Raw genomic sequence first — 15009 nt, 5'->3', positions numbered from 1 at the left:
ATATGCAAAAGCGCTCCTCTCAGCTCCTCTCAGCAATGCCAATAGTTCTCAGAGCAAACCTACTCTAACTATACTTTGGCTCTGAAATCAGATAAATTTAATAAAAATAGAAATGAATGATTCCATTCTTTATGAAATAAGACAAATTATGCTTTGGGAGAAAATAATTTGCTATAAAGTATAAAATGTTTTAATATTTATATCTTATAATAAAACCACGACATGTTTATAAACACTCTATCAAGCATTTTTACAACGGGGCCACTGCTGACAACTGGAAACGCAATAAATATGCACAGACACACTGAGTATGAAATATACATCTTGATTTTATAATCGTGTGTGCTTTATTTTTTACACAAATGGAATGGAAGTGTCGAATATTTACACTTAACAGGAGTGTAAGCTGTGCAGTGTCTCTGTAAACTCCAGCCCAGGCAAGGAGCATTTCCCCCTCCCTCCCATCCTGCACTACAGCTCGATGGAGAACATCCTGTCAGAGAGAAGCACAAAACTGTCATATTGAAAGAATCTAACGGGTACAGCCTGGTGCACTCAGAAGTTAAGACACATTTAGGAAACACAAGTTCAAAAAGGAGATAAGAAAAGTTTGCCATCCCATTGGGAGTCAACCTTCTCATTTGGTTGTCTGTCCTCACGAGTTGCTAGGGAGATTCTGTATTCTGTCTTCTGGATGATCTTTGTCTAAACTGTCCACCTGTCTTAGCTTGTCCTTAGCTGCTACAAGAAACTGCACAGCTGTACAAGAAATGATTTCCGAAGCACAGTTTTCAGTGAGGAAGGATATTTACAGACTGGAGTGTGTGTGGGTTTCCATCCACATTCATTCATACCCAATGTGGTATGTGTATGCATGATATACATACCACATATATCATACATACACATAAGCAAAATGTATATCCACAGACTTCTGGAGGGAGTCCTCTGGCAAATCAGTTGTCACAGGAGGTACTCCACATGCTCTAAGGGAAATGTTCCTTTTTTTCCCCTAGGAGTGACAAATTACTATGATAAACTTAGGAACTAGCCTGAGTCCTTGATTTACATATTTTTGTAGGAATTTAGGCAGGATCAAGACAGGAAGAAAGAGATGTTATTTCACCAGCGAGTCCATTCAATCTCACCAGAGCAATCACCAGCTGAAAAGCCGAGGGGGCTTCACATGAAAATGGGAAAAAGAAAGCTTATGAATGGGAAAAAAAGTCTCTCTCCAAACCAAGGTGATGGCATGGCTTCAGTGAGAAGGAAGAGGTTTGCTATCAGAATAATTGTTGGGGCCAGAGTCTGCCTTTAGTAACAGGAAGTGTCCTCAGAGCCATGGGATGGTGCTGGGGGTGGGCTCCCTTTGGACCAGGCTTCAGGCAGGGGGACACCCAGGTGCCGTCAGGGCCCAGAGCACATGCATCGTCGCTGCCAGGGCAGCGGTGCAGGCTGGCTCAGTGAGGCATGCTGGAGCTGCTCCGGGGCAGAACCTCATGCTCAGCTTTGCTTTCTGGGCTGTGTGGGTGAAATGGTGACCCAAAGTATTTGTGTCATTAGTCCAGCATATGGACTTGCTGTCTGAATCAGCCATGAGCCCTTATAGGACGGAAAACTTAAGGAGCAGGGTGTGGGCGAGGAGATGATCAGAGATATGAAGAGAGAGGAAAGGAGGGGAAAGAGGAATCAGAAGGGAAAAGAGAGACAGAGACTAAAGGAGAGAGAAAGAGATAGAGGAATAAAGGGGAGGGAGTAAAACAGGGGTATAGGAGAAAGTCAACAACAACTTGGGGAAGACAGGAAGGAAGGATAAAAGGGAGAGGAACACAGAATTAGAGATGGAATGAGATAGAAAGAGAAGGGGGAGAGCAAGGAAGAGAAGGAGAAAAAGCCAGAGGCAAGAGCCGGAGGAGTGGTGAGCTTTCCCCTGGCTCAGAGTCCTGAAGGGCTGGCAGTAGGATCTAAGACAGCTCACAGGCACCTGAGTGCGGCTTTGTAAAGATGGGCTCACTAAACAGAGAGAGCCAACCCAAGAGCTTGGGGCCGGCAGAAAAGGCCTGCAAAGAAACGGCCAACAAATCCTGTGGGAGGAGAGCAAAAACCAAATGCCCCTGCAATTAGCTGACAAATGGGATTTTGATTTTGGTAAAGCTGAGACCCCCGTGGTGCTACACATTGTACCAGAGCATGAAAAATAGCACCAGTGACACGATCTGGCACTTTTCCGAAAGGGCCCAGCATGGGAAGGTGACATTGCGCCCCCAGCAAGCCTTCAGATTGGAGAGAGCTCCGGACAAAGTTTGCAGTGTTAGCACCAGTCTGGCCCCAGGCTCCAAGGGCATTTGCACCAGATGTCATCTGGGTAACTTTCATGCCATTTCCATACAAGACGTCAGATTGGCTGCAAAATACACTGGTTCATTGGAGCCATGGAGACCTCAACATTGGGAAGCGCAAGACAACACAACAAATGGAGGTGTAAATTCTATAGGAAAAGACCCTCTCACCAATTTGCTTGGTGATTCTTCAAGCAAATATATATGTATATATATATTTATATAAATCTACATAAAAAAATCAGTGCAAATGCCAATTCTAATCTGGAAGCATCTACACTAGGAAAATAAATAATTACATTACTACAAAACCAAGGGTTGGTGGTTCAATTTGATTGTACTCAGCCACAGCAATACTTAATATTAAATGGAAAGCACATCACACGACCCGCGGAAACATCTACTCATTAATGACAGTCCTTTAAATAAATGGTTGCATGCTCAGTTGAGAAACCAAAGAAGTTATCATAGTGGCCTAAAAGTAGAGCTGGGATCAGGAATGGCATTCTGGTGGAAGAAAACTTCTGGGAGCAATACTGATGAAAATGGGCCTTGACCTGAAACTGGTGAATTGCAGACATGGACACATCCTAAACATTTTGAGCACTCTTAAGGAAGTCTCCGGAAATTTAACTTTCAACAGAGGGAAAATGCATTGCTAGCCCTTCCATTGGCAAAGGCAGCCTCAAGACTATAGGTAGATGCATCATTTTACACATTTGTGTTTTGGTGACTGCAGCCAGGCAGACAGTGATATTTAGAGTAAGATGAAGAACGCTTGTTTTTGGAAAGAGACCCTCATTCTGAGCTCTGATGTTTTACTGTGAAGAAGCCCCATCGCTGCTGATGGCTCTGTCTCTTGCTCTCACACCCCAGCCTGCATGCTGGTTTGCTGCACAGTGTGGCAGAATCCCTGCCAGGTCTGGATGTACCCCAGAAATAAGGCGATGGGGCTTAGTCTGGGCATGCGTAGAACCCAGAGTTGAGTGGTTACTGAGATCACTGAAAAGTCTCTCTCTAAACACCTTGGACACAAACAATGCTGATGTCATGTCATCATCAGCTCTAAAGCAGGATATAGGCTTCAGAAGGTTTCTCTTTTTAATCATCATTATTATAATTGCCAAAAAAATAAACTTGGTCCAGGTGCAGCCCCCAGAAAGGCAGTTCAATTGGTTGAGCTCAAAGTCGTTAATTGTCTTTCCTCATGGTTCTGTCTCTCTGCCCTGTACACGGAAACAAAAGTCTGCATCCCTCACCCCACAAATGGATTCTTCTCTTCTCTCTCTCTTCCTCAAAGAAATAGTGCATCCTGGAACAGATCTCTCTCCATGGCTCTGTACCTTCTCTGGCTGTTATAAAACCTTCAGTTTCATGTGAAACAGACCAAAAAAAAAAAAATCCTAATTACTTATGATTGGCTGAAATACTAAATGATCCTTTAAGAATTGTATGTAAGTAACTAGGAACAAAGTTATTCAACTATTTGCATGGCAGGTCCAGGTTGTTTAATAAGAAAAAACCAAAAACTTCCTTTAGATTATTTGCATGAGTTTGTCTCTGAAAGCCATCAGCTTAAAAATGCATTAACCAAATGTCTTCCAAAAGCATCCATGAGGGCAACTCATTAAGGGATGTGCTCCATGAGAGTGTATCACTAATATGGAAGGGAGATCACGGGAGGTAAGTGAGGGAGAAGTCTTTGTCAGACTTTGGAAGGAACTCAGATGCTCTGAATGGATTATTGGCAACAAAAGGGAGAGTGCAACTTTCAGTTCTTGAATTTGATCATCAGCTGCTGATAGTGCATACATTTAGTCTTTCAATTAATTAGTCTTTACAAAATATTTCACAAAACTTTTAACCTATAGAAATTCGTTCTATACATTTAATATATTTTATTGTATAAATTAGTCTCATCTTTAGTGCCTTCTTTCAGTTTATAAATGGCGAAATAGACAATAAACAATCATAAAGCTAACCCCAGGTGGAATCCCCTCCTCAGTAAGGTCAGTCCTCCGTACACTTGCGAATTTTATGAAATGCTTGTCTTTGCAGATGCCAGTCAAAGAAACTACACACTTATCCTTCCCTCATGTTATGCTGTCTCCAAAGGGACTCCTTTCTTTTTTCCTCCTTTCTTTCTTTCTTTTGCTTGTTAAGAAATCAAAGGATGTGCATAGTTATAAAATTCGAAGTGTACCAATTACAGATGTGGGTAATGGGAAGGTGGGTGAAGTTCAAGTGCTGGCAACTTTTCTTTAAAGCAAAAAAACACAGAGCGCTCAGCAGCTTAATCAGCTCTGGACATCTGCTGGGGTGAGGAGGCTGCCCATCTTTTGGCAGAAAGCCCGTCAGAGGTTCATCCTACACCTGGCACTTTGACCAAATCAAACCCTTCCTGCGTACTGCAATGTCTCTTCTGTCCCACCCTCCGGCCCCGCCGTTTCCTTCATGGCTTCACACAGTTTGTGTTGTACATTCATAAGAATTCACATTGACTGCAAAAACATAAATGCAACAAAAACATAAAAGCCTCCAAGTAGTATATTATATATATTTTGTTCTTCTAAATGCTCTTCTGTTGTTGTTGGAGGTGCAGTAGCTAATTTATAACTTTTCCTTTGAGGGAATCCAGATGAAAGGCCCAGATTGCTCTTCAATAACAAGCTTGCATTGATTATAGATATCTTCTAAGGTGTCTCCTTGGACGATAGCTAGAACAAACCAAACACACCGGAGTTACGAATCATTCCCGGGGCTGAAGAACAACCATCAACCGCACAGCAGAAGCTCAGGTCAGTGACAGTCAACTCATCAGGAAGCTTAATCTTACTTTTCATTGGTAAGAAAAAGTAGGAAATTCATTTACGTAAGGTCACATCAATGATTTAAAAAAAAAATGCTTTTGAGGCATGTCCTGGATCGATAGTAAATGCACCACAGTCTTTCCACTTTCTACATGTTTGTCTGTAGTTCTGGACAATGAATCATCCATTTATTTAAATTTTATGAGTGTCTACTCTGGGCCAGGCACTGAGCTACTCTGGCGTTGATCAATTTTCAGATTGATAGCTCCCTGTTTATCAAAGAAAGCTGGTCTTATAATCTCTGTGCCATACTTACTCTGTCAGGTAGAAATTCAGATATTTTCGACACAGAGGAAATAATATTTTGAAATAAATTTTATTTAACCTCCTCAACCCCTGAAGCCTTTAATAGGAAACCCCATTCATTCTCCAAGTAATCTGCTAAACTGAGGTATTACCATACAGGGCTGCTCACGTTAAGAATCCCTTACGGCAACTACTTATAAGAAAGATAAATAGGAGGAAACACAAACAAACTGCTAAACTGTGTATTATCTAAAACACCAAATCACTTAGAGTAGATTTAAATACATTTTATTTTCTCCTTTGAGCAAGAGCGATCTTGTAGATTGATCCCCAAAACACTTCAGTACTATCTACATGACAGTAGAGCTTAAAAACAGATTGCTACTGAAACATGGTTTAGATCTTTAAAAACAACTCTCAGAATATATTGACTACTGTATTTTATTTCTGAATATAAACCACTGGTCAAAATGTACATTGTTTTGATTTGATGTTCCCACCTGGATGTTCTTTTAGGATGAAACATAAGTCATATCTTTGTTATTGATAGAAGCTTTACTTAAGATCACCCAATTCAACATATTTGCAAATTGCTAAGCCACAGGGGTTTTCACATTCTGAATAAGATAAAAAATAAAACATCTAACTTCAAATAAGGTAATTCAGGAGGAAAGTTCTTTTTAAACCATCAGTCGTAGGGCAAATTCTACAAAGTTTGTTTACTCTGTGGATTTGATCAGCGTCTCATGAAAGTACATAAGAATAGAGGACTCAGGATACCCAGGACAATAAGATCTTCCTTTATTCCTCAAACTCAATGATTCCAAGGAAATATTTAAAAAGAAAAAAAAAGTTTTACATTGATACTTGACATGGAGTTAGTTGAAACACAGGGGAAGCATTTCAAGCATCTTGTTCAAGTGCTGCTAATGGAGAGACAGGCATGAAGGTCGTTAAGTGGAGAATAGAGGCCCAGAACTTGCTTCTCAAGAGGAACTGCTTTGGACACTGCACCTTTCGAGCCCTAAAAGTTTCTTTTTCAAGTTTTCTGATGATATCCAGGAGATAGTTTAATGAAGTATAAATTCCTAAAATCTCCTTAATTAGCAGGAGATAGCTCAGTGGCATCTGCCACTCATGGTTTTAGATAGGGCCAATGGGAACCTGGAAGCTGGCTGCGGCTGAATCCAGAGAACAGAGAACCCAGAGTTCTGGATCCAATGGGAGAAGCAGAAAGAAATGAGAGATCTCAGCAGGAGGGTTTTAGGGCCCAGGTGTACCAGGCCCAGAGCCCTCTTTATTCCAAATCTTCTTTCTCACAGTAGGGTAAATGAACTCACCTGTAAAATATTCTCCAAATTCTTGTTCTAGCTTAATTGCACGATCATAAGTTTTCTTGGCTTGTTCCTCTGTTAGACGCTTATTCATCTCCCTGGGAAAATGAGGGTTTGGAATTAGAACACACAGGGAATATACTAAATTCTGAAAAATTAAAATCTATGGCAACAATGAATCCTACAGGAAGCCTAGCGTAATCTTAGCAGCAGCTTCCTAGTCCTCATTTGGGATTCTTCTTTGCCGGAATAATTTCAGCAGCAAGGACCCCCTCCCAGGAGCTCACTGTCTCAGAGGGCAGTCTCTTGGTCCACATTGGATTCAAGCAGAATCTGTGTCCTTATGGTTTCCAGTCACTGGTCCCTGTTCTGTCCTCTGCAGTCCTGTAGAGTAGGACTAAACTTCCTTCCTCCATGGCAGGCACTGGGGTCTTTAAATCAAGAGCTCATGTGTCCCTTGAGGCTTCCACTCCCTCAGAATAAACTGTCCTACTTCCTTCATCTATGCTTTCATTAGATGGCCACCCTTGGGTTTCGTTCTAGTCTATCTCAACCTCTCTTTAATGTGGGATGTAAAATTAAATGAAATATTCCAAGGGTGGTCAGAGGGAAGAGAAGACGTGGAAAGAAGGAAAGGTACATCACAGCATTTTGGACCTCATTACATCTGAGAGAACAAGACTCAACTGTTCTCAGGTCCTGACCTTGCAGAAGGCTTTGACTCTTCCACTCCCACATCCTCCCCAAGGGCTGCTGTTCGTCTTCACTGTGTAGCAGGAAACATGCAGAGTGGAGAAACATAGAAAGTGCTTCCAAAGAATTATAGAAAATGTGACAGGCCCCTTAGGCGTGTTTATCTTTCAGTTCGAAAAGGCATTCTGCAGCTCTTGCTGCTCGCCTTCTGCAAATGGTGAGGCAAGTCTATAGCAACCGGAGCCCTGACCTTCCTGTTTTCATAATCAAATGGAACCTTGAGGAGCTGCTAAAGAAGGCTTGAATTAAAATGGACACAGAGAATGCAGCAATCAAAAGCACTGGGACCAAAATATTTTCAAATAAGCTATGAGTAAGTAACACCAAATAGTGAACCAGGATAGAGGAGCTTGGTAAGAGAGAAGTTCCAATGTCTACTTTTATTTTTCTTCTGATAGTAGAATGGGCTCCAAAGGAATTATGCCTGAGACTCTCTGTCCCTTTCTCTCTGTTAGTCTGTCAACCATTGGTGTGTCATTAATGATTAAGTGCTGCTTAATCATTGTAAGATGACTTAAATCCAACCTAGTCTCAAGGACAAATTGAAGTGGGAGGGAAATGGAAAATAACATCTACTGATTCCTAACCAGTGGCAGCTTTAGTCTCCCACTCCTCTAGGTGTTAAAATTTTTTTGTCTACCAAACATCTGCACTTATTAAACAAAAATTATTTTACCTTCCCATTTTTCTTAATCAAAGACATTATTAATCAAAGACTGACAATCATTGCCTCTGATCATCGTAAGAATACTAGTGTGACTGCACTAGGCTGGTAAAAGTCCAGCCAAGAGCAAAGACATTTTGGTTGGTCCATTGGGATGCGTTTCAAATGTGTGTAGAATTTCAGAAGACTTGCTGCACTGCTGCCTTTGCATGCCACTTAGGAAGCCAGAGATTGGACTCCAGAGCATGTGGTCTTAACCAATTCCCTTTTCAGAGCAAGTAACTGAGGCCTGAAGTAGTAAAGGGGCTTGCCTAAGGTAAAAGAGTAAATCTGATGTAAACTCAAAGTTTTTGTTTTTGTTTAACAATTTTTAGTCAAATAGACTTTCCATTATACCAAGACTTTCTTTCAAAAGACTCTTATTTGGAAAAAATAAAAAACCGAGGTCACACATTAACATGAAGCTGATGGCTGCAATATAAAGAAGTGGGAATGTCTTGTTGTTGTATAAACTCATCTTGCCCTAAGGGATGGTATCTATAAATCTCCTCCTAAGTGGCACTAGCCCTAGAAGCTAGGAGTGGTTGTCACTCTTGGGTGCAGAAGATGCTGGGCTAAATCCAGGGATACTTTTCACAGTGTCTGTTTTGCTGCAGATGTCAAGAAGTCAGATAACTCTGGATCTTCTTTGACTTCTCTGGTCCATGCTGGTTTGTCTTCTCTGAATTCCCTTTGCATTTGTTGTAGCAATGAGTGAATTTAAGCTTTAATCCTCTAAAATATAAACTTGTTTTATCTCCTTGCTTAATCTTTGATTTCTTTGAGGGCAGAGATCATGGCTTGTTCATCAGAATATGGTGTGGAGCCTGACTCAACATGCGTTTGTTGAATGAATAAGTGAATGAATGAAGAGCTGGATAAATAAATGTAATTATGATATAGTTGAAGACAGAAGTCAACAAAAGCCATCATGGGAACACGAAGGTAAAAGTAGATTGGAGGTGGCAGGGTCAAGAGACATGGGAAAGCTTCTCATTGCCATGGGGTGAAGGCAGGGAATATAAGTCACATGGAGGAACAATATAAAAAGAACATCACTTTAGTGTATGCCCTTGATTTCATGCTCCTCTGAAGAGTCAGCTATGTATGTGCTAATAAGCTCTGTGGTTTGATGTGGATGATGCACTTGAGAAATAATGTGTGCGATGATGTATCAATGCCTAAATGTGACAGCTGTCATACTTTTGTTCCAGCTGACCTAGCATTCACTCCTCCCTGGGAAATGGGCAATTCATTCCAGCTTTGCTCCTGAAGTAAAGCCCTCAGAAAAGAGTGAACTGAAACAGTAAACATCTAGCGTTTACTAATACGATCACATTGGTTTGAATGTCACCATTCCTGTACTCGAGACCTATGAATATGGCTGCAGCAAATTCTGTCAGATTCACTGTCCTCCTTGTGGAATCTGCCTTCTGTATGTTTAATTTTCCTTGGTGATAAGTGGCTGTGACAGTGTCCTAAGGCAAAACTAAATAAGTCATCTCGCAGTTGTGGAAGGAAGTAGACCCTCTCCTACAGGCACCATATGGGACTATCTCCCACTATCACACTGAACCAAATGTACAACTGCTGCTTCCCCCTCAGGCCTCACTACCCCAGAAGCCATTTATCCCACTGCATGTTTATGATATGAAAACTTATTTTTCTTTTTCTGAAACAGGTCTTTAAGATGCTGTTCCTAGGAGGGGAGGGGCATTTTTCTATTCTTCTTATAAGTGTTAGCATTACTGATAACATATATGAAGCTCTTTACAAAGATTGTAAATCACTTTTACATAATGAAATTTATGGTTGCTTAATTCACTTTGTGCAATGCCCAACACAGAATCCTACACGAGGAGAAATTTAATACATGCTATTGGGGATAATACTATCAAGAACCATTATTTTATCATCAACACATATTTTTCCATGTACCAACTTTGGCAAAGCTTTTTATGGTATAATTTAATACTAAACTCATGGGGCTGAAGGTACTGTCAGTGACCTCCTGATTTTATTTTTTCATCTTGGGAAGAACCTTTGTCCATATTTTATTTATGGGAATATATTTTGCTTTTAAGATACATCTCTGGCCATTTTCCCAGAGATCAGCCACGTATTTAACTCAATTCTCTTAGACTGCAATTCCAGCTACTGCAGCTCGCTTCGCTTCTTCACCCTCAGAGAAGGTGCGAAACAGTCAGTCGATACCCTCTGCAACTAACTGCTTTCACCTCTGGGACTCGGTAATTTCATTTTCTTTGGTCTTTTCATAAACACTGTTTTCCAGTACTTTGTGGTTCACTTATGAACCGTGTCAAATTCTTCAAGGTCTTGAGGCCCAGATAGAGGCATATTTGAGCCAAGTTCTTGCAGCAGACGCACTGGCATTATCTCTTGTGACCTCTTAGAAAAGGTCCTGTTGATGTGTTTTGTGATGATAAAATAGTTTTATTCTTTTTAAAAGGAAGTAACTTGAAATCTTTCATAGTAATAATAGCTACTGTTTCGTGAGTGCTTACCATATGCTGAAGATCGTATGGAGAGCTTTACATTCATGATCTTGTCTAACCTTCACACTAGCTCTGTGAGGTACATATTATTAATGCGCCTAGTTGAGAGGCAAGGAACTAAATTTTACAGAGGGCAAGCCCCTTGTGGAGGTCACGTTACTGATCAGCGGCAAAGGAAAGAACCACACCTGGCCTGACCACTTTTCAAGTCCCCGCTCTTTCCCCCTTTGTTCTGCTCCTTTATGGCTACTGCAGCCTCATGTTTGTGCAGGAGTCGTCTACAAACCAAAGCCAACGATGTCTATTAAGTTGCCACAGAAACTGTGTTACTTTATAGCCAGATCATGAATATCTGCCCAATTTGCTTACTGCTTTTTGAATGAAGATATTTTACAAGTCCTCTGAAAAATAACAAGTCCAAATCATGTATTTTACCCTTGTTTGTAAAGGCACAGGCATGGAGCTATTGGTTAAGGTGATAGATGTTTTACTGCCGTGCTACTAAGAAAACTCCCTATTAGGGGCCAGCCCAGTGGTGCAGTGATTAAGTTTGTGCCCTCTGCTTTGGTGGTCTGGGGCTTGCCAGTTTGGATCCCAGGCGCAGACCTATGCACTGCTTATCCAACCATGCTGTGGCAGGCATGCCACATACAAAGTAGAGGAAGATGGGCACAGATGTTAGCTCAGGGCCAATCTTCCTCAGCAAAAAATAGGAGGATTGGCAGCAGATGTTAGCTCAGGGCTAATAATCTTCAAAAAAGAAAAAAAGAAAACTCCCTATTAAAGATAGTGCTCTCCATACATGAGGTTTTAATTAAGGGACATAAGAACTCTATGCTAGAACAAAGTGAAATGTCAATGGGAAGAGTCTAAAATACTGTCTGCTCCCTCTATAAAAACCCACACATTTAAAAAGCTTTACCAGTGAAACTGCTCTCAGAAGTAAGAGATAATTCAAAGACAACTGCTTCCTATCTTTTGGAAAACAAAACAAAACAAACCAACCTACCTTCAAAACAACAAAAGAAAGCAAAAAAATCACACGCACCAAAAACAACTTGTAAAATGAAAATAAAAGTCAAGAAACATTAGTGAAGACATTTTAAGAATTACTGACATTATGTCTCTAGTGGTTCAAAGAAACTTTAATATATCTTTATAAAAAGGGAATGCTTGAAAAAATCAGTAATGGCACTTCCCATCTGTAAGCACTTATGATGAAGAGCTGTTAACAATTTGCTGTGTCATGTGGAACAGGGGCTGGAGGAAGGCCTCCAGGGCCCTCCACTTACATCAGAGGTTCCAGAGACTTGGGCTTAATGAAGATGGCAATGGGGTAGAGCTGGGCAACTTGTAACCGCTTGATAGCATTTCCTGATACGTCAAGTATACAGTGTTTGCCCTGGTAGAAAGAGAAGAAAAATATGGAGTTAACCCAGAAACAACGATCATAATCCAACCAAAAAAAATACTCTAAGTATGTTTTAGAGGAAGGTAAGGGGTACTGCATTTCTAAAGGTTGAAAAAAGATCATTGCAAAGCATAAATAAGTTGATACACAAGGTCATCACTGAATGCTTGCAATAACTCATATTTATTATTCCCTTATTAAGTGTCTGCCACTGGGATAGACATTTTACTTGTGTTATCTCAGTTAACTTTATTTTCTTAAATAAATACCTGATGCTTTGCACAAAGAAGATACACAGCCATATGCAATATGACTGATCCATTCTCACGAAACTCTCATAAACCATCTCCAAAGACAATTGTCAAGAAGAAATTCCCTACCTGGGAGGTAGGTATTATCAACTGCATTTTGCAGAAGAGAAGACTAAGGCTTAGAAATATTAACTAACTTGCCCCAAGTCTCAGTGCTAGGAGGACTCACCCAAGTCTTGAGCACTGACAGAATTGTTGGTTGTAATAAATAGATACCTCATTGTCTCACTCTGACCAATGTTAAATCTGGAAGAACGGTAATCATGTGAATTTAGAAGAACTCCATAAACATTTGTTGAGTGCTTACATGGATCCCGCCCTTGATATGCTCAGTCTGGTATAGCAGAGGACAGACACGAAAAGAGTTACCTTAAATATTATATCTTAAATGATGAGAGAGAGGCTTGCACAGTGTATGTAAATTTCTTGTTTGTTAACAAATAAAAACCCTATTACATTATAGTACACCTCATTTAACTTGGCTTCCCCTGCAATGAATGCACAAAGCAAGGAGTTGTTTTATAAAGTATTTCTGGAAAAGCAGATACATTTGCCACACATCATATTCTACCCCCTGGAGAGGAATGGCTTCATTACCCTGAGGCTGGAAGAACTTTTCACAAGAAGAGAAAAAGCATATTATGCACATAGGACAGTCCTAAATCAATAATAGGGGATAAAAACTCATCTATAATATCCACATGAAAACAAAGAGTTCAGTGACTACTTGAGCTCTTATAGGAGAAACACACTAGGATAGTTTAAGCCTTTATCACTTAAGTAGTAAGTTCCAAGTTTGCTATCTGTGAAATGCAGCTGCTATATAAAATGTCTAAATGCTGTTTGATTATTCACCAGCCAAAATATTTCAAGTTAACAAAGGTTGTATCTACATTTTCAAAGAGGAGAAGAGATGTAATTATCCAGGAAACAGATTAGAAACAGTATGATGGAGCTCACAGAACCTAACTTTTGAGAGAGAGGAAAATAGACATAACTTCCTACTGTATTCTCAGATAAACATTAAAATTTCTTATTTAATTGTTTTAACCAGTACATCAAAAGTGGGAAAAAAGGTCGTGTCCAATGAAATCAACCCAGCAAATATGAATTATATAACAAATATGATTGGCTTTCAACTCTTTTTTCCTCCTATGAAGTTGGTTCTCTATGTTTACCGATTAAGATCTATAGGCCGATCTTAAAGCCACACTCGAGTGCCTTCCTAGTCTATTCTCTCTTGAACATTCTCCTCTTTTCCATGCCCTTGAAATTATCAGCAGGAAGGGAATTGCAGCATCTCTAGCTCCTCTAAGTTGGAATTTCTGCCAGTTAACAGGCTAGGCAGTCCTCCCCATCAACCTACCCCTCCACCATGAAGACTTCAAGTTTTTAGGGAGATAAAACAAAACTCCTGCTAACAAAAAGAATTGAGGATTCTGATCTAAACAACCAAGAATAATAAAGCTTCCTTAAATTCAATGTTGTTTACTAGGGCCAAAGATAGGTGAGCAAGGACAAAGTGAATCTCCATAAACTCAAAATTGTTAATTGCCTTTAGGTTTATAGCACCCCCTGCCCCCCGCTCACATCAGTCAACATACTTTATTGAGATTAGAACAAAGATTAAGACCTTGCTCTAAAGTGATTCTCTGCTTAGAGGTCTTAAAAGGAATATTTAATCAAAATTTACAACTGCAATCAGGAAAGAGTAATGACCAAAAAATGCAGTTTGCCACCTGGGAATCCTCCTCAGGGAAGGTACAAGATGATTGGTAAACATACCCTTTCAGCTACAAATCTCACAGACTGCACACTGGTTCCATATAAGTTGTCATTGTACTGGCCAGCTTCTATAAACTTGTGCTCTTGGATGTCTTTCTCCATTTGTTCTCTGGAAATGACAAAGTGATAGTCTCTGCCATCTACCTCGTAGTCACGCTTTGGCCTCGTAGTATCTTTATAAAACAAAAAAATAATGAAATTAAGGTACATTTATACTCATAAATTTCATTTATACCTATTTTCTTCATCACACCCTCAACACAGATATATTAAAAATATGTAATACGATAGCACATGACATAGTAACAGGTATCTGTCGTAGCCTTTTACTGTAAATAGGCAGAAAACTAGACAAAATACATGGAAAAGCTATTTTCAGGCATCAGACAAAGGACAGTGCAGGGCTGTGATTCTTGAGAGAAGAGAAACACATGAGGGGAACTCTACAATCACTTCCATTTCCAAATAGAGGGTCTAGAGGTCACATAATGCTAGGAGATGCTGGAGTTTAGCCAGAACTGGGCATTTGGTTGAGATCTCAGAAAGCCCACATATTAGAAGGGTACTCTAGACTTACTCCAGACTCATCTTCACAAAGTCTAAAACCAAGTCATAACTGGGAGAAGTTGATCTGCCCTTAAATTATTATCTGCCAGCACAAAAACTTAATATTCTATAAAGGAAGATAACAAAATCCAGACTCTCAACAATGTAGCATTACAATGTCCAGCACACAATAAA

The 15009-nt window shown here is 40.1% G+C and overlaps 1 protein-coding gene across 45 annotated transcripts in view; it reads right to left on the bottom strand.

The window, feature by feature from the left end:
- Nucleotides 1–311: 311 nt before the first annotated feature.
- Nucleotides 312–15009, bottom strand: part of DLG2 (discs large MAGUK scaffold protein 2) — a 1822408-nt gene continuing 1807710 nt past the window's right edge. For 43 of the 45 annotated variants that reach the window (XM_070625668.1, XM_070625660.1, XM_070625663.1 and 40 more), the window contains 4 exons: nt 14269–14441; nt 12054–12163; nt 6796–6887; nt 312–5056 (listed from right to left, as the gene is read on the bottom strand). In XM_070625668.1, coding sequence (XP_070481769.1) covers nt 4950–5056; nt 6796–6887; nt 12054–12163; nt 14269–14441 — 482 coding nt within the window. In that variant the 3' untranslated portion in view covers nt 312–4949. The remainder of the gene's footprint in view (nt 5057–6795; nt 6888–12053; nt 12164–14268; nt 14442–15009) is intronic. The other 2 variants (XR_011541520.1, XR_011541519.1) reach the window with 1 other exon arrangement.

Source organism: Equus przewalskii, chromosome 6, assembly GCF_037783145.1.
Source record: "Equus przewalskii isolate Varuska chromosome 6, EquPr2, whole genome shotgun sequence".
Taxonomy (NCBI): Eukaryota; Metazoa; Chordata; class Mammalia; order Perissodactyla; family Equidae; genus Equus; species Equus przewalskii.
Note: the sequence above shows the minus strand (reverse complement) of the source record. Positions and strands in the feature narration are given on the sequence as shown.